Source organism: Saimiri boliviensis, chromosome X (genome assembly GCF_048565385.1).
Source record: "Saimiri boliviensis isolate mSaiBol1 chromosome X, mSaiBol1.pri, whole genome shotgun sequence".
Classification (NCBI taxonomy): domain Eukaryota; kingdom Metazoa; phylum Chordata; class Mammalia; order Primates; family Cebidae; genus Saimiri; species Saimiri boliviensis.
The window spans coordinates 64,491,680-64,511,040 of NC_133470.1; the positions used below are offsets into that span (position 1 = coordinate 64,491,680).

At 38.5% G+C, this 19,361-nt stretch overlaps 1 protein-coding gene across 1 annotated transcript in view; it reads right to left on the reverse strand.

Moving 5' to 3' along the window:
* ZDHHC15 (zDHHC palmitoyltransferase 15) overlaps window positions 1-19,361 on the reverse strand; it is a 177,129-nt gene that overhangs the window by 111,236 nt on the left and 46,532 nt on the right. The window contains exon 4 of the mRNA XM_003936858.3: window positions 8,153-8,273. Coding sequence (XP_003936907.1) covers window positions 8,153-8,273 — 121 coding nt within the window. The remainder of the gene's footprint in view (window positions 1-8,152; window positions 8,274-19,361) is intronic.

Here is a 19,361-nt window from a genome sequence, read left to right on the forward strand (position 1 = left end):
TGAGATCCTGACTACAGTGACTGTTATTTGCTCTTCAGTTCTCTCAGCCATGGATACCAGCACCTGCTCCAGTGGAGGTAGAAGGGGAGTGAAATGGACTCTGAGGATCCTTGATTGTAGTTTTGTTTATTGACTTGGTTTTCTTGACTGCTGTTTGTCCTAACAGTGAAGCTATCATGTGGACAAACTCAGGACCTCTGGTTAGCCAGGATGTCGCAGGCAGTGGGATTAGCTGCTGTTTTCTTCTTTCTTGGAGCAGGGTTGCTCTTTTATGAGTTGTTGTAATGGCTTAAGTTGGTTGGCCACCAGCCAGAAGATGGTGCTTTCAAGAGAGCATGAACTGTAGTAGTGGGAGGATTCAATCTTTCCCTAAAGTCACCTGGATAAGTATTCTGCTTTCTCAGGCAATGGACAGGGACATAGAGCTCCCAAGAGGTTTCATCTTCAGCTACCATGGCATGTAGAGAGAGGCTATCAGGTGAGAGCAGGTTAGGCATGTCTGAGCTCAGACTCTCCTTGTGTGGGACTTGATGTGGTTGCTGTGGGGGATGGGGGTTTGGTTCTCATGCTAATGGGATTATGTTCCCAGGTGGATTATGGCTGCCTCTGCTATGTCATATAGGTCAACAGGGACATGGGGGAAAACCAGCAGTTACAGGCCTCACCCAACTCCCATGCAGCCAGCAAGGACAGTCTCACTCTCACCATGCTCCACTAACAGCACCTAGTTTATATCTAGGCAGCCGGTTTGGAGGGCTGAGATCTTGCCCTGCTACAAGCTTCCCCACGGAGAAAGCAATCAGAGTATTCAGGCCCTGCCCCTTCCTACCTGCCACAGCTTCTGTGCTCACATCTATGCTTCCTGTTCACCTCCCTGGATTCTGCCCAAGAAAATTCATGCTCAGTTGAAATTAATACAAAGTTCAGCTGGAATTTTCCTTCTCCCTGTGTTCCTTCCCCAAGAAAGCCTTGAAATTAAAAAGAGCCCTAGTGACAAGAAAATGGCTAGCCTGGGCTTTCCTGAAGACTGGGAGTGCCTACAGGGTTCTTCCCACTGCTTTGCTTCCACTACTTTTACATTTCTCTTAGCTCTCCAAATGTCTTTTAGCTCTAAGTAAGGTTAAATCCTCTCCCATGATTGGAATTTTCAGATTCCCCAGTAAGTATGCGTGTTCAGAGTGAGACTTTTCCCCTCTTACACTTTGGGCACTCACACTTTGGGCTGTCTCATGGAGTTTGCAGTGGCAAGACACTGCTTTCAAAAGATAGGTGAATTCTTTCTGCTTTCTTGATATGTTCCTGTGGTAGTTCCCAGAACAAAAGTTCATGGTGTGAGACTCCACATGTTGTTCTGTCCATCCAAGTGGGAGCTGCAAGTTAGTCCTGCCTCCTATCTGCCATTTTTTTTTTTGGTGGGGGGTTGGTTTTAATTCTCATGGTTAATTTTATGTGTTAACTTGACTGAGTCATAGGGTGCCCAGATATTTGGTTAAACATCATTTTTAAGTGTCTCTGTGAGAGTGTTTCTGGGTGAGATTAGCATTTGAATCAGTAGACTCAATAAAGGAGATTGTCTTCCCCAATGTGAGTGGAATTCACACAATCCATTGAGGACCTGATTAGGACAAATATTCAGTGGAAGGGAGAATTTGCTCTCTCTGCCTGACTGTATGATATAAGACATCATTCTGCCCTTAGACTGGGACTTATGTGATCAGGGTTCCTGGTTCTCAGAACTTCGGACTCAAACAGGAACTTGCACCATTGGCTCTAAGGTTCTCAGGAGGCCTTTGAACTTGGAGTAGAACTTATACCATTGTTTATCCTAGTGCTTACACTTTGGACTCAAAGTAGTACTACATCACCACCTTTCCTGGGTCTCAGCTTGCTGATGGAAGACAGTGGGACTTCTCAGCCTCCAAATCATGTGAGTTAATTCCTCAATGTAAATCATGTAAATAATAATTTATATACATATACCTTATGGATTTTTCTATAGAGAATCCTACTGAGAATGATTCCAAACAAACAGAATTTTAGGAATGAATTTTCTGAATTTGTTCTGAAGTTTCTGGAATTGGCTTATCAATCTTATTCGTTTTGATGATAATGACTCTATATCAAGTAATAAAGAGAGCACTGGTAATCTGTGGCATGATATGGCAATGGAAATATGCAAAGTATCTTCAGTAGATGATCTTAATCACTGATTTATGAGAAGAAAGTAGCTGGGTGACTGTATATATAATAATTGTTAACATGTTTGAAAAACTAATGAATATAATGAGGTTGTGTTTTGCCTTCTAACATGATTGAACAAAGTGGTAAAAGAAAAGAATGAGTTCAGGAATTCCCAGCCAAAGTGCTGTATAAATTACCTGAAAGCTTCTATGTATCTCCTGAAGGAGATGCTTATTGCCTGTAGCCACAGGACTGAGATTGAGATTGCTGAAAACCAAACACAGAATTTTATCCTGTAAATAGTTGAATTACAATGATAGTTGAACTCCCAGTCTTGCAGGGTATCTACTGTTAAAGTGAAGGCACTGATTTGGGAAGAACTGGATCCTGAAAGTTAGGATTGGGATGTATGGAAAACCCTTATGATATCAGGGATACTGAGTGCCTAAATTCCAATGCTTCTTCTTTGCCAGGAGATGAGGCCTCCTTACCACCAGTGGAAGCAGACTGCAACTGCCAGTGGTGTTGTCCTCTCTACTCCTGACTGAAGGGATCAACCCTACATTGCTTGAGGAAACTCAGGCCACCATACAGGACAATGTTGATTCTCCTCTGGACCCTCCCCTCTTTGCTTCTAAGATCTATAATAAGGCTGAAGCCCTAACAGATCCCTGAAGGTGAGGTACAACGTGTGACCCATGAAGACATGTTCTACACTCCAAAAGAACTACTTAAGTTTTCTAATTTATACAGACAGAAATCTAGGGAACATATGTGAGAACAAACAATAATGGTGGAAAAACCATAAAGTTGAATCTAGCCAAATTTATTGATAGGGGCCTACTAAGAAGAGATTCTGTTTTTAATGTTGCTGCTCAGGGAATTAGAAAGCATTCTAACAATTTGGTTGGTTGGTTGGCTAACATATGACAAAAAGGTGGCCCACAGTGAGTGAACTGGAAATGCTGGACCTGCCTTGGTTTAATGTTGAGGGGAGAATTCAAAGGCTTAAGGAGAATGGAATGAGAAGATCTGCTCATTCACACTGGGATGGTCTAGAAAATGTACCTTTCACTAATACTGTGAGAAAAAAAATTGTAAAGAGAGCCCTGTGACAAGGAAATTTGGAAAATAAGTGTGTGGAAAGGCCTCTCTGAATGGGAAAAAAGTGTGAAGCTATTTGTGTCTTATGTGAATGCTCACTCACAGTTGATCACATGTCTTACTCCTTTGGGGCTACTCTAACAAAATACCATAGACTGGGTAGCTTCTAAACCACAAATTTATTCTCATGGTTCTGGAGGCAGAGTTCCAAGATCAAAGTACCAACAGATTTAGTGCTGGTGAGGGCCTCTTTCATAGATAGTGCCTTGTTACTGTGCCCTCTCATGGTGAAAAGGGCAAAGCAGCTCTCTGGATCCTTATTATAAGGGCACTAGTCCCATTCATGAGGGTTCTATGCTTATGACTTAACCACCTCCCCAAAGATCTTACCTCTTAATATCATCTCCTTGGGGATAGGATTTCAATATATAAATTTTAGGGGCACACAACATTCAGAAAATAGCACAACAGCAGAGAAGCATTATAACAATCAAACAGACAGAATGGCCTGTCCTATTATTACCAGTCAACCTCTTTCCCCACCCACTCCAGTTACTGCCCAATGAACTCATAAACAAAGTGGCCATGGTGGCAGGGATAGAGGTTAAATGGGCTCAGCAATATGGACTTTCACTCACCAAGGCTGACCTGGCTACTGCCATTGCCGAGTGCCTAATCTGTCAGCAGCAGAGACCAACGGTGAGCACCTGATATAGCACCATTCTATGGGGTGATAAGCCATCTACCTGATGTCAAGTTGATTACATTGGAGTGCTTCTATCATGGAAGAGGCAGTGTTTTGTCCTTACTGAAATAGACACTTGGATACAGATTTGCCTTCCCTGCATGTTATGCTTCTGCCAAAAGTACCATCCATGGAATTACAAAATGCATTATCCACCATCATGATATTCCATACAGCATTACTGCTGATCAAGGAACTCTCTTCACAGCAAGAGAAGTCCTGCAATAGGCCCATGCTTGTGGAATTTACTGGTTTACCATGTCCCTCTCCATCCTGAATCAGCTGGCTTGAGAGAATGGTGACATAGTCTTTTGAAGGGTCAGTTATAGTGCCAGTTAGGTGTCAATGTCTTGCAGGGCTGGGAAAAGATTTTCCCAAAAGCTGTATATGCTCACAATCAGTGTACAATAAATAATGCTGATTTTCAGATAGTTAGTATTCACAAGTCCAGAAATCAAGGGGTGGAAATAGGAGTGGTACCACTCACCATTACCCTAAGTGACCCACTAACAAAAGGTTTTCTACCTTTTCCTGCAGCCTTACTGTCTGCTAGCCTAGAGGTGTTAGTCCCAGAGGGAAGAATGCTTCCACCAGGGGACGCAATGATTCCATTGAACTGGAAGACTGCCACCCAGCCACTTTGGAATCTTCATATCTCTGAATCAATAGGATAATAAGGCAGGTGCAATGTTGACTGGGATAACTGATCCAGACTATTAAGTGTAAATTGGACTTAATAGTCCAATTTTGCTAGTGGGTAACTAAGGGTAATTGTGAGTCGTGCCACTTCTGTTTCTACCCCTTGAGTCCTGAGTGGAAATCAAGGGGTGGAAATGGACATGTAAACTGGTGTATAGACTATTGAATGTAAATTGGACCATTACTACTCAGGAATGGAGGAAAGAAAGAGTTTGTCAAGAATACAGGAAATGCCTTAGGGCATTTCTTTGTATTACTATGCCTCCTGATTAGGTCAATGGAAAACCACAACAGTCCAATTCAGGCAGGACTACTAATGGCCCAGACTCTTTAGAACTGAAGATTTGAGTCACCATATCAAGCAAAAAACCAGTACTAGCTGAAGTGTTTGATAAAGGCAAAGGGGGTACAGAATGGATGATGGGAGAAAGTAGCTATGTATACCAGCTGTGACCATGTGACCAGTTACAGAAACAAGATCTGTGATTGTTATGAGTGTTTTCTTCTTTTTGTTATGAATAGAGTTGTGTGTCTGTTTCTCAAATATCTGTTTTCTTCCTTTTCATATTCCCTTATCATGTAACATAAGATGTACTAGCTTACGTCATAATATTTAAGTATTGTTTATTTTATATCAGAGTATTTAAATAGTTTTTAAGTCAAAAAATATCAAGGAGAAAAGTAAACTTACTCGAGAATTTTATCACTTTCCATGGAAGGGATTAGTATGCTTTCAGTTGAATGCATGACAGTTGCATCATGTTAGGTAAAATTGTGATCTTGTTATTGCCTTTATGTGGAGAGTATGGTTTAAGGAGATGTGTATGGGTGCCAAGTTGACAAGGGCTGAACTTGTGATAGTTAATTTTGTGTGTCAACTTGACTGGGTCATAGGGTACCTAGATATTTGGTTAAATATTATGTCTAAGTGTCTCTGTGAAGGTGTTTCTGGGTGAGATTAGCTTTTGAATCTAGACTGTGCAAAGCAGACTGTCCTCCCCAATGCAGGTGGGCCTCATACAATCCTTTGAGGACCTGAACAGAACTAAAATATGGAGGATGAGAAAATTTGCTTTTCTTGCCTGACTGCATGAGATGGGACATCACTTTTCTGCCCTTAGACTGGGGCTTATACCATCAGCACTACTTGTTCTCAAACCATTTAACTCAGACTGTAACTATATTACCAGGTTTTCTGATTCTCCATCTTGCAGATGGCAGACCATGGGACTTCTCACCTTCCAGATAGATAGATAAACAATTCTATTGGCTCTATTTATCTGGAGAACTCTGACTAAAACACATGACTAAATCCTTATAATTTAAGTCTTCAAATGGTATTTCCTCAGAGAAGTCTTTCCTATTCCTGCCTATCCTGGGAACTGCAAATACCTCAAGGTTCCAGGGAATAGTGAGTAGTAAAGGAGGCAGCTGGTTGGGGATTACATGAAACCTGAGAATTCATGCTCTCTCTCAAGAGGTATGCTACTACCCAGTTCCAGGTAATTTGTGCCACATGGCACAACTCAGTTATCAAGAAATATCATCTCAGTTATCAAGAAAAGCAAAAAATCTAGATTTTTAGGTAGAAATATCCTAAATGTAAAAAACTAGCAAGAAATGTAAAGTTTTAAAAGACACATTGGAGATCAAACAAAATATATTTCTGAGCCCAAGTCATCCCATATACCTCTACTTTGTAGCCTCTGCTCTATCACATCATTTTATGACTGCCTGAGATTATATAATTTCCTATATGTTTCCTTCTTGTCAGAATTTAAACCCTATAAGGGACCTTGGCTACCTGTTCAACTTTACATTTTCAAGGCTAAGAACAGTGTCCCACAAATAAAAAAAATAGTATTATTGAAGTTTTGAAACATATGCTAAAAGTAGAGGTAATAGTACCATTACCCAGATTCAACAATTATTACATTGTGTCATTTTTGTTTCACCTATCTCTTCTACTGGCTTTTTATTTGAGCATTTTAAACAAATCCCAAAACTGTCACTTCAAACCATAAATATTTCCATATGCATGAAAATTTTAAAAATCATAACCACTATGTTATTGCTCTAAGAAAATTAACAGCAAGTCCTTAATATCATATAATACCAAGAACATATTAAATTTTCCCAACTGCCTTATATCTTAATAAGTATTTGCTGAATAAACGATGAACAAATGAATATAAGTGTCTGACAGTAAACTTTCTAAATCCTTGAAATGTGAAACATAATTATCCTTATTAGCAATTTTAGGATGACATGTCAGAAGAACCTTGGTTTTCAAACTTTTTAACATATTCCCCATATCTCTGTAGGTTTTCAAAATTTAAAAGGTGGAGGATTGGTTCAACAAGTACTTACTGTTTTAGTCATGTATATGAAACCTAAGGGTAAAATTTTGTATTGGATATTTACTCAAGAAAAAAGAAGATATGTCTTTGCACAGATACTTATACAATAATATAACAGATTGACTCAAAATAACTAAGCACCAGAAACAACCCAAATATGTATCAATTACTGAACGGATAAACTGTGATATATTTATACACTGTAATGCTACTCAGCAATAAATAAAATACACAAAAAGATGGATGAATCTTATAAACATTATGTTGAATAAAAGAAGCCAGACCCAAAAGTATATACTCTAGGATCTCAATGATATAAAATTTGAGAGCAGGCAAAACTAATTTATAGTGAAAAGCTATCAGAACAGTGGTTGTCTATGGGGAGTGAAGTGAAGTGGGATTGACTGTAAATGAGGCATGACAGAACTTTCTGGGGTGATGGTAATTTTAATAGGGGTTTAGTTACACAGATATGTACTTTTTTAAAACACATGGAATTGTACACTTAAGATTATGCATGTTTTATATGTAAATTTTGCCAAAACAGAATAAAATGTTTAGGTAGATGTCTTACTGATGTCAGCTATTTACTTTGAAATGTATCCAAAAAATAAGATGTCTTGAGGGAAGATAGAGGTATGCATATGTGGACAGATCTGTGATGAAGCAACATAGTAAAATGTTAGCAGTAGAATCCAGTTTTAAAATCTCCCCAATTGCCATATATCTTAATAAATATTGGCTGAATAAATGATTAACCAATGAATATAAGTATCCGACAGTAAACTTTCTAAATCCTTGAAATGTGAAACATAATCTTCCTTATTAGAAATATTAAGATGACAAATCAGAAGAACCTTGGTTCTTCAGGTGTTTACTATACAATTCTTCCAGCTTTGATGTGTTTAACATTTTTTAAAAAATAAAATGTTGAGAAAAATCTCCATAGTGGTTTTCAGAAGATGGGAGGGGAAAACAAAGGGCTAGTTTGAAAACATATATGACTTAGCCTTTCTGAGATACTTGCTGAACTGCCTCTCTAGCTGACTTTGGATGAACTGACCTCCACTTCCAGTTCTTGTGTAAACTGGTAGCTTTTTGGCCATATCAACAAGCATCTGCTTCTGGACCTCAGGTCTCTCTTCATTTTCATAGCGTTCCTTGTCTGTGTAGGACAAATGGAACTGAAAGCAAAAGTGAAAGGTAAGACTTTATTATCTAAGGTTAATAGAGAAGATTAAAACAAACAACAATAACTACTTTAATGAAATTATTAGTTACCTACCCTTGAAGCTCAGGTATCCATTTGTCTTATAATATTCCCTGGATAATTATCTCAATAATCTGGCTTTTATCTAAATCTCCAAAAGCATGAGATAAGTGTATTGTTTTATAAAGAAAATAAAACACAGAGATAAACTACCTTGCCTAAGGTTGCACTTAATCAACTAACAAGTGACAATGCTAGATCTCAAACTCATTTCATCTGATTTCAAGACTTGTGCCCTTCCATTGATATGATGCTGCAATCAGATGAGTAACACATTTCTGTCAGGGCTCTGTTGATAATTAACCATGCTTACCAAGTTGCAAGAATTTTCATAGGTGACACTGATAACACCCTTAGAGAAGTGAGATCAGACTGCTTATAATATTGTCTGCATATTCTAATTTCATAAATAAGTGGAAATTTAGATATTCTCACTTCTTGAACTGTTTTAGTCTGGTATGGAGCTTGTTGCCACAACAGTGCCACATTTTGCTAATCTTGCGAGATATGTCAATGATTTTCAAAAGGAATATGAACCTGAAAGCATTTATTCTATCTGTGCCAAAGGGTAGACTGAGGTGAAAAAAAGGATCTCTGGTCAGAATTTCTGAGTTTAAGTCTCATCTCTATCACTTCATAAAAAATCACTTTGCAAATCAGACATTCTCAACCTGTTTCTTCATCTGTAAAGTAGAAGAAATAATGCCTACTTCATAATACTTGTGCAGAAGTGCTGACTAATAACAAGTAAATAAATATCCCTTTAGGAAGCCTAATTTTTGAATGATTTTAAAATATTTGATATTTCCAAATGTTTTTAATTTTAACTCTTCTAGTTGGTATGGTGTATTAGTCCATTCTTGCAAAGTGTACCATGTGTACTGGTATTTTATTGTGATTTATTTTGTATCCCTTTGATTACTAATGATATTGAGCACCTTTTCATGAGCTTATTGGCCATTTGGATATCCTCTTCTGAACTACCTATTCCAGTCTTTTGTCCATTAAAAAAACTGGGTTGTTCAGCATATGAAAAAGCTCATCCACCATGATCAAGTAGGATTCATCCCAGGAGCGCAAGGCTGGTTCAACATATGCAAGTCCATAAACATAATTCACCACATAAACAGAACCAAAGACAAAAACCACATGATTATCTCAATTGATGCAGAGAAGGCCTTGGACAAAATTCAACAGCCCTTTATGCTGAAAACCCTCAATAAACTAGATATTGATGGAACGTATCTCAAAATAATAAAATCTATTTATGACAAACCAACAGCCAATATCATACTGAATGGGCAAAAACTGGAAGCATTCCCTTTGAAATCTGGCACTAGACAAGGATGTCCTCTATCACCACTCCTATTCAATATAGTACTGGAAGTTCTAGCCAGAGCAATCAGGCAAGAAAAGGAAATAAAGGGTATTCAAATAGGAAAGGAGGAAATCAAATTGTCTCTATTTGCAGATGACATGATTGTATATCTAGAAGACCCCATCGTCTCAGTCCAAAATCTCCTGAAACTGATAAACAACTTCAGCAAAGTCTCAGGATACAAAATCAACGTGCAAAAATCACAAGCATTCCTATACACCAGTAACAGACTTAAAGAGAGCCAAATCAAGAACGAACTGCCATTCGCAATTGCTACAAAGATAAGAGAGGACACAAACAGATGGAGAAATATTCCATGTTCATGGTTAGGAAGGATCAACATCGTGAAAATGGCCATATTGCCCAAAGTAATTTACAAATTCAATGCTATTCCCATCAAGCTACCAATGATCTTCTTCATGGAACTGGAAAAAACCACCTTAAACCTCATATAGAAGCAAAAGAGAGTCCACATAGTCAAGTCAATTCTAAGCAAAAAGAACAAAGCAGGAGGCATCACACTACCGGACTTCAAACTATACTACAAGCCAACAGTAATCAAAACAGCATGGTACTGGTACCAAAACAGAGATATAGACCAATGGAACAGAACAGAGGACTCAGAGGAAATACAACATAACTACAACCATCTGATCTTTGACAAACCTGACAAAAACAAGCAAGGGGGAAAGGATTCCCTGTTTAATAAAAGGTGTTGGGAAAACTGGCTAGCCATGTGCAGAAAGCAGAAACAGGACCCCTTCCTGACACCTTACACCAAAATTAACTCCAGATGGGTTAAAGACTTAAATATCAGACCTAACACCATAAAAACCCTAGAAGAAAATCTAGGCAAAACCATTCAGGACATGGGTGTAGGCAAGGACTTCATGACCAGAACGCCAAAAGCAATGGCAACAAAAGCCAAAATAAACAAATGGGACCTAATCAAACTCCACAGCTTCTGCACGGCAAAAGAAACAGTCATTAGAGTGAATCAACAACCAACAGAATGGGAAAAAATTTTTGCAGTCTACCCATCTGACAAGGGGCTGATATCCAGAATTTACAAAGAACTAAAGCAGATCTACAAGAAAAAAACAAACAAGCCCATTCAAAAATGGGCGAAGGATATGAACAGATACTTTACAAAAGAAGACATACGGAGGCCAACAAACATATGAAAAAATGCTCATCATCACTGGTCATTAGAGAAATGCAAATCAAAACCACATTGAGATACCATCTCACACCAGTTAGAATGGTGATCATTAAAAAATCTGGAGACAACAGATGCTGGAGAGGATGTGGACAAATAGGAACACTTTTACACTGTTGGTGGGAGTGTAAATTAATTCAACCATTGTGGAAGACAGTGTGGCGATTCCTCAATTACTTAAAAATAGAAATCCCATTTGACCCAGCAATCCCACTACTGGGTATATATCCAAAGGATTATAAATCATTCTACTACAAGGACACATGCACACAGATGTTCACTGAAGCACTGTTTACGATAGCAAAGACCCGGAACCAACCCAAATGCCCATCGATGATAGACTGAATAGGGAAAATGTGGTGCATATACACCATGGAATACTACACAGCCATCAAAAACGATGAGTTTGCATCCTTTGTAGGGACATGGATGAACCTGGAAACCATCATTCTCAGCAAACTGACACAAGAGCAGAAAATCAAACACCGCATGTTCTCACTCATAGGTGGGTGTTGAACAATGAGAACACATGGACACAGGGAGGGGAGCACTACACGCTGGGGTCCGTTGGGGGGAAATGGAGGAGGGATGGGGAGGTGGGGAGGTGGGAAGAGATAGCATGGGGAGAAATGACAGATACAGGTGAGGGGAAGGAAGGCAGCAAACCACACTGCCATGTGTGTACCTATGCAACAATCTTGCATGTTCTTCACATGTACCCCCAAACCTAAAATGCAATAAAAAAAATTGGGTTGTTTGTCTTTTTTTGGCTATTAATTTACAGTCTTGTCATTTTTGTCTTTTTTTGGGTATTAATTCTTTATATATTTTAGATATAGTTTTTATCAGTTTGTGGCTTTCTCTTTTACTTCTTTTATGGTGGATTTTGATGAACAGAAGATCATGGTGGGAGTGTAGATTTATACAATCAGTTTGGAAAATTTTGGCATTATCTGTTTACACTAAATACATGCCTGTCTTATGACCCCAGCAATTTTATTCCTACTCCTATACCAAAGATAAATGAGTTTGTGTGTGTATATGTGTCAGTGTGTATTAAAGTTTTTACACACACACACACACACACACACACACACACACACACACACAGTCAGCCTTTCCTATCCATGGTTCCACATTCATGCATTCAACCACCTGGATTAAAAATATTTTAAAAATTAACAATACAAGAAAAATAATACGAAAAAAATCAATACAAAAATTGTTTCCATAGCATTTATAGTGTATTCATATTGTATGTAATCTAGAGATGATTTAAAGTATGTAGGAGAGTGTGAATGGGTTATATGCAAATACTATGGCATTTTATGTAAGCAGCCTGAGCATCAGCAGATTTTGGTATCTATGAGAGGTCCTGAAACCAATCCCCTGTGGATACTGAGGAACAACTATATTTATATGTCAAAGACATGTACAAGGATGTTCATTGCAGCTTTATTCATAACACACACACACAAAAATGGAAACAAGTGTACTTCAATGGCTGAATGGTTAAACCAAGTGTGATAAAATGGAATAACTAACAACAAAGGAAATGAACTGTTGAAAAATGTATCAACATGGATAAATTTGAAAAACACTGTTGAGTGAAAGGTATGCATAGAATAGCACCAACTATAATTCCTTTTTTATGGACTTCACAGACAAAACCAAACTATGGTGATAGAAGTTAGAGTAGTAGTTACCTCTGAGAGGAGGCTGATTGAAAAGAGCATGAATATTTATGAAGTACTAGAAATGTTCAAAATCTTAACCTGGATAGTGTTTACATGAGTATAATGTATGGGTGAAAATTCGTCAAATTATTCTCTTTAAAACTTAATTCTGGGAGTAGAGTCTGTATGTTATACTTCAATAAAATAGCAAAATAAATAATAACATATTTCAGATGATTTAAATATATCTAACTTTAAAAATTGGAAATATATAAAATCAAACACTCTATTTTAAGAACCGCTAGTGGTGCATTTTTATGGTACTGTCATCCTCAAATAGAGTGAGAATTAAGTACCCTGTTTGAAGTATGTGAAAATATGTAGAAACATTTTTGGCTATTACAATGAATGTGGTGCACTATAGGCAATTAATCCTTAGCCTAGGGTGTTAAAGATTCTCCAATGAGCTGAACAAATTCACACAACTATTTTTCCCAACCGAAGATTAATAGGTGGTATGAGAGGGGCCCAGATGGCTGATTAGAAGCAGCTGTGGTCCATGGCACTCACAAAGAGGAATGAAAGTGGTGAATGAGTTCAGCACTTTCAACTAAAATATCCAGGTTCTTGCATTGGGATTGACTAGGCAAACAACTAGACCCATAGAGAATGAAGAAAAGCAGGGTGGGGAAACAGCCCACCAAGGAGTGGCACACAGCCAGAAAGAAAACCCACCCCAGCCAAGGGAAGTGGTGAATGATTATGCAACCCTGCTCAGGAAATCACACTTCTCCCAAAGATCACTGCAACCCACCAAGAAGGGGATCCTCTGTTGAGCCCATGCTACCAGGGCCTTGGATCTGATACACAAAGCTGTGTGGAGTCTTGGCAGAGCAGCTGCTCAGGCACACAGAGAGACTCAGGAGTTTTACATACTCCAGCCCTAGTATCCCCAGCAAAGTGTGAGATCCATTTGTACGTACATCTAAAAAGAGTGGTAAATTAAGAGAGCCAAGCAGTGTCATTCTGTAGGCCCCACTTCCATGGCACCATATAAGCAAAGACCCATTGGCTTGTAATTCTAGCTGGCCAAGTGCAACAGGCTGAAGTCTGTCTGAGGTGGAATAAAGTTCCTGGCAGGAGGGGTGGCCGCCATGTCTGTGGTTCAGTTGACTCAGTCATTCCAACCTGAGAGCTTTGGAGAGTACAAATCCAAAGGAGGAAGAAGGATCCCGTACAATGAGAAATAGCTACTTTGCCAGGTTGTAGCCAGGCTGCTTCTTTAAGCAGGACCCCAATCTATTCCTTTTCACTGGGTGGAGACTCTGTGGGAACTTGATCCACTCCAGTCAGGATTATACAGAGAGAGCTCTGATCTCTCTCTGGGACAAAGCTCCTCAGGGGTGGGGCAGCCATCATCTCTGCAGTTCAGTAAACTAAGTCATTTCAGTCTGCCTATTTTAGAGAGTGAAAACAGTCCTGATGAGGAAGGGTCAGTTTGGAAAATTTGGGACATATCTATTTATGCTAAATATATGTAACATGATGCAGGACAGCTGTTTTGCCAGATCATGCCCAGACTTCTTTGTTTTTGAGATGGAGTTATGCTCTTGTTGTCCAGGCTGGAGTGCAATGGCACAATCTTTGCTCACCACAAACTCTGCTTCCTGGGTTCAAGTGACTCTCCTGCCTCAGCCTCCAAGTAGCTGGGATTACAGGCATGTGCCACCATGCCCAGCTGATTTTCTACTTTTAGTAAAGACAGGATTTCTCCATGTTCATCAGGCTGATCTTGAACTCCCGACTTCACATGATTTGCCTGACTCAGCCTCCCAAAGTGCTAGGATTACAGATATGAGCCACACTGTGCCTGGCCAGACTTCTTTTTTAATTGGGATCCCACTCCATTCCTCCTCACTGAGCAGGACCTCCCTGTGGAGTCTTCAGCCACTCCACCTAGGGTTATATGGACAGATCTCTCAACTTTCCCTGGGATGGAGCTCCCAGGGGGAGAGGTGGCTGTCATCTCTCTGGTACAATTGATTCGGCCATTCCAGTCTGCTGGCTTTGGAGAGGATTTTCTGGACAAGAACGGGTTCCCTCCAGTGCAGCACACCTTCTCTACCAAAAAGCAGCCAGACTGCTTCTTTAAGTTGGTCCCCGATCCCACTCCTCCTGACTGGGTGAGACTTCCCAACAAGTCTTGAGACACCTCCTGTAGGTGTGTTTGGGCCAGAAACAGGTCAGTACCCCACTGAAATGGAGCTTCTAGAGGAAGGGGCAGGCTGACATCTTTGTTGTTTCACAGGTTTTACTGTTGATACATTCAGGTATGAAAACAAAACAAAACAAAACAAAACTGATGCAAGTAGAGTCTGAAGCAGACCCCCAGCAAACCACAGCAGCCTTATAGGAGAGTGGCCTGATGGTTAAAAGAGAAAGAAACAGAAAACAACAACAGCAACAGAAAATACCCCATAAAAAACTCATTCAAAGATCAGCAACCTCAAAGATTGAAGATAGATAAGCCCACAAATGAGAAAGAATCAACACAAAAATGCTGAAAAAGCAAAAGGCCATAGTGCCTCTATTCCTTCACATAAATGCAACACCTCTAGAGCAAGGGCACAGAACTGGGCTGAGGTTATATTCCTCCCTAAACTAGCTATTCTGGCTATCAGCTCCTGTATTATCATGATTCTTAGCCTCTTGGCTGAATTGACAGAAGTAGGTTTCAGAAGATGAGTAATAACAAACTTCACTGAGCTAAAGGAGCATGTTGTAATCCAATGCAAAGAGGCTAAGAATCATGATAAAACAATATAGGAGCTGATAACCAGAATAGCCAATTTAGGGAAGAATATAACCCACCTGACAGAGCTGAAAAACACAATATGACAACTTTACAATGCAATCACAAGTATCAACAGCAGAATAAACAAAGTAGAAGAAGGAATCTCAGAGTTTGAAGACTGTCTTTCTGAAATAAGACAGACAAGAATAGAGAATAAAGAATAAAATGGAACAAATAAAATCTCTGAGTAATATGGGATTATGTAAACAGAGTGAGCCTACAATTGACTGGGGTTCCTGAAAGTGATGGGGAGAATGGAACCAAGTTGAAAAATACATTTCAGGATATCATCCAGAAGAACCTCCCCAGCCTAGCAAGACAAGACAACATTCAAATTCAGGAAATGCAGAGAACCCCAGTAAGATATTCTATGAGAAGATCAATTCCAAGACACATAATCATGAGATTCACTGAGTTAAAATGAAGAAAATAAATATTAAGGGCAGCCAGAGGAAAAGGCCAGGTCACCTACTATGGAAAGTGCATCACACTAACAGCAGACCTTTCAGTGGAAACCCTAAAAGCCAGAAGAGATTGGGATCAATATTCAACATTCTTAAAGAAAATAATTTTTGACCCAGTATTTGACATCCTATCAAACTAAGCTTCCTAATTGAAGGGGAAATAAGATCCTTTACAGACAAGAAAATGCTGAGGAAATACACCACCACCAGGCCTGCCTTACAGGAACTCCTGAAAGAACCACTAAATATGGAAAAGAAAAATCATTACCCACCACTACAAAAACATACTGAAGTACACAGACCAGTGACACTATGAAGCAACCACATAAACAAGTCTGCAAAATAACCAGCTAGCATCATGATGACAGGATCAAACTCATACATAATAATATTAATCTTAAATGTAAATGAGCTAAATTATCAATCAAAAGACACAGACTCTAAAGTTGGATAAAGAGCCAAGACTCACTGGTATGCTGTCTTCAAGAGACCCATATCAAGTGCAAAGACACACATAGACTCAAAATAAAGGTATGGAGGAAAATTTACCAAGCAAATGAAAAAGCAGAAAAAAAGTATAGGTTATAATACCAGTTTGTAACAAAACAGATTTTTAAACCAACAAAGATTAAAAAAGAAGAAAAAAAAAAAAAAGAAGGGCATAACATAATGGAAAAAGGTTCAATTCAACAAGAAGAGCTAATTATCCTGAATATATATGCACTCAATACAGGAACACTTGGATTCATGCTGCAAGTTCTTAGAGACGTACAAAGACATATTCTCACACAGTAATAGTGAAAGACTTTAACACTGTATTAACAGAATTAGTCAGATCATTTGATCATCTTGATGATCGATCATCTGATCATCAAGACAGAAAATTAGCAAGGATATTCAGGACCTGAACTCATCTCTGGATCAAGAGAACCTGACAGATATCTACAGAACTCTTCAGCCAGAAACAACAGAATATACATTCATCTCATTGACACATGGAACTTACTTTAAAATTGATTATATAAATGGATCATATAAAACACTCCTCAGCAAATGCAAAAGAACTGAAATCATAATAGTCTCTCAGACCAGAGCATAATAAATTAGAACTCAATTAAGAAATTGACTCAAAACCACACCACCACATGGAAACTGAACAACCTGCTCCGGAATGACTCCTGAGTGAATAATAACATTAAAACAGGAATCAAGAAGTTCTTTGAAACTAATGAGAATCAAAAGAGAATGTATCCTAATCTCTGGGACACAGCTAAAGTAGTGTTAAGAGAGAAATTTATGGCACTAAATGCCCACACCAAAAAGCTAGAAAGATCTCAAATTGACACCCTAACATCACAACTAGAAGAACTAGAGAACCAAGAGCAAAGAAACCCAAAGCTAGCAGAAGATGAGAAATAGTCAAGATCAGAGCTGAAGTGAAGGAGAGAGAGACATGAAAAACCCTTCAAATAATCAACAAATTCAGTGACTGGTTTTTAAAAAATTAATCAAATAGATAGAGCACTGGCTAGACTAATAAAGAAGAAAAGAGAGGAGAATCAAATAAACACAATCAGAAATGATTAAGAGGATATTGCTACTGACCCCAAGGAAATGCAAACAACTATCAGAGAATATTATCAAACCTCTATGCACATAAATGAAAAAATCTAGAATAAATTCCTGGGTACAAACACTCTCCCAAGCCTGAAGCAGGAAGAAATTGAATCCCTGAATAGACTAATAATGAGTTCTGAAATTGAGGAAGAAATAAATAGCCTACCAACCAAAAAAAGCCAAGGACCAGATGAAGTCACAGCTGAATTCTACCAGAGTTACAACGAAAAGTTAGTATCATTTCTATTGAAACTATTCCCAAACATTGAAAAGGAGACACTCTTCCTCAACTCATTCTATGAGCCTAACATCATCTTGATACCAAAACCTGGCAGAGATACAACAACAAAAAAACAGGCCAATATCGTTGAAGAACATTGATGCAAAAATCCTCAATAAAATACTGGCAAACTGAATCCAGCAGTATATCAAAAAGCTATCCACAAAGATTAAGGTGACTTCATCCCTAGATGCAAGTTTGGTTCAACATATACAAACCAATAAGTATGCTTCATTATATAAACAGAGCTAAGGACAAAAGCCACATCATTATCTCAATAGATGCAGAAAAGGCCTGTGATAAAATTCAACATCTCTTCATGTTAAAAACTCTCAATAAACCAGGTATTGAAGGAACATACCTCAAAATAATGAGCCATGTATGATAAACACACAGCTAATATCATACTAAGTGGGCAAAAGCTGGAACATTTCCCTTGAAAACTGGCACAAGACAAGGATGCTCTCTCTCACCACTCCCATTCAACGTATTTTTGGAAGTTCTGGCCAGGGCAATCAGGCAAGAGAAATAAATAAAGGTTATTCAAATAGGAATAGAGGAAGTCATACTATCCGTTTGCACATGACATAATCCTGTATGTAGAAAACACTATTGTCTCAGCCCAAAAGCTTTTGAAATTGATAAGCAACTTCAGTAAATTCTCAGGATACAAAATTTATGTGCAAAAATCACTAGCCTTCCTATACAGCAACAGGTAAGCAAAGAACCAAATTATAAATGAAATCCCATCCCATTCACAATTGCCACAAAAAGAATACAATATCTAGGAATACCGCTAACAAGGGAAGTGAAGGACTTCTTTAATGAGAACTACAAACCACTGCTCAAGAAAATGAGAGAGGATACAAACAAATGGAAAAGCATTCCATACTCATGAGATAGGAAGAATGAATATCATGAAAGTGGCCATACTGCCCAAAGTAATTTATGGATTGAATGCTACTTCCATTAAACTACCATAGGCATTCTTCACAAAATTAGAAAAAAAAAATTTAATTTATATGGATCCAAAAAAAGCCTTAATAGCCAAGAAAATCCTAAGAAAAAAGAAAAAACTGAAGGCATCATGCTACGGACTTCAAGCTATACTACAAGGCTACAGTAACCAAAACAGCATGGTAAGAGTACAAGAACAGACACATAGACCAATGGAACAGAAAACAGAACCCATAAATAAGAACACACACCAAAAGCATGTGATCTTTGACAAATGTGACAAAAACTAGCAATGGTGAAAGGATTCCCTATTTCATAAATGGTGCTGGGAGGGCTGGCTAGCCATATGCAGAAAGTTGTAAATGGACCCCTTTCTTACACCTTATATAAAAGTTAACTCAAGATGGATTAAAATGCTTAAATATAAAAACTGAAACTATAGAAACCCTAAAAGAAAATCCAGGCAATGCCATTCAGGATGTAGGCATGGGCAAAGATTTCATGATGAAAATACCAAAAGCAATTGCAACAAAAGAAAAAATCAATAAATGGGATCT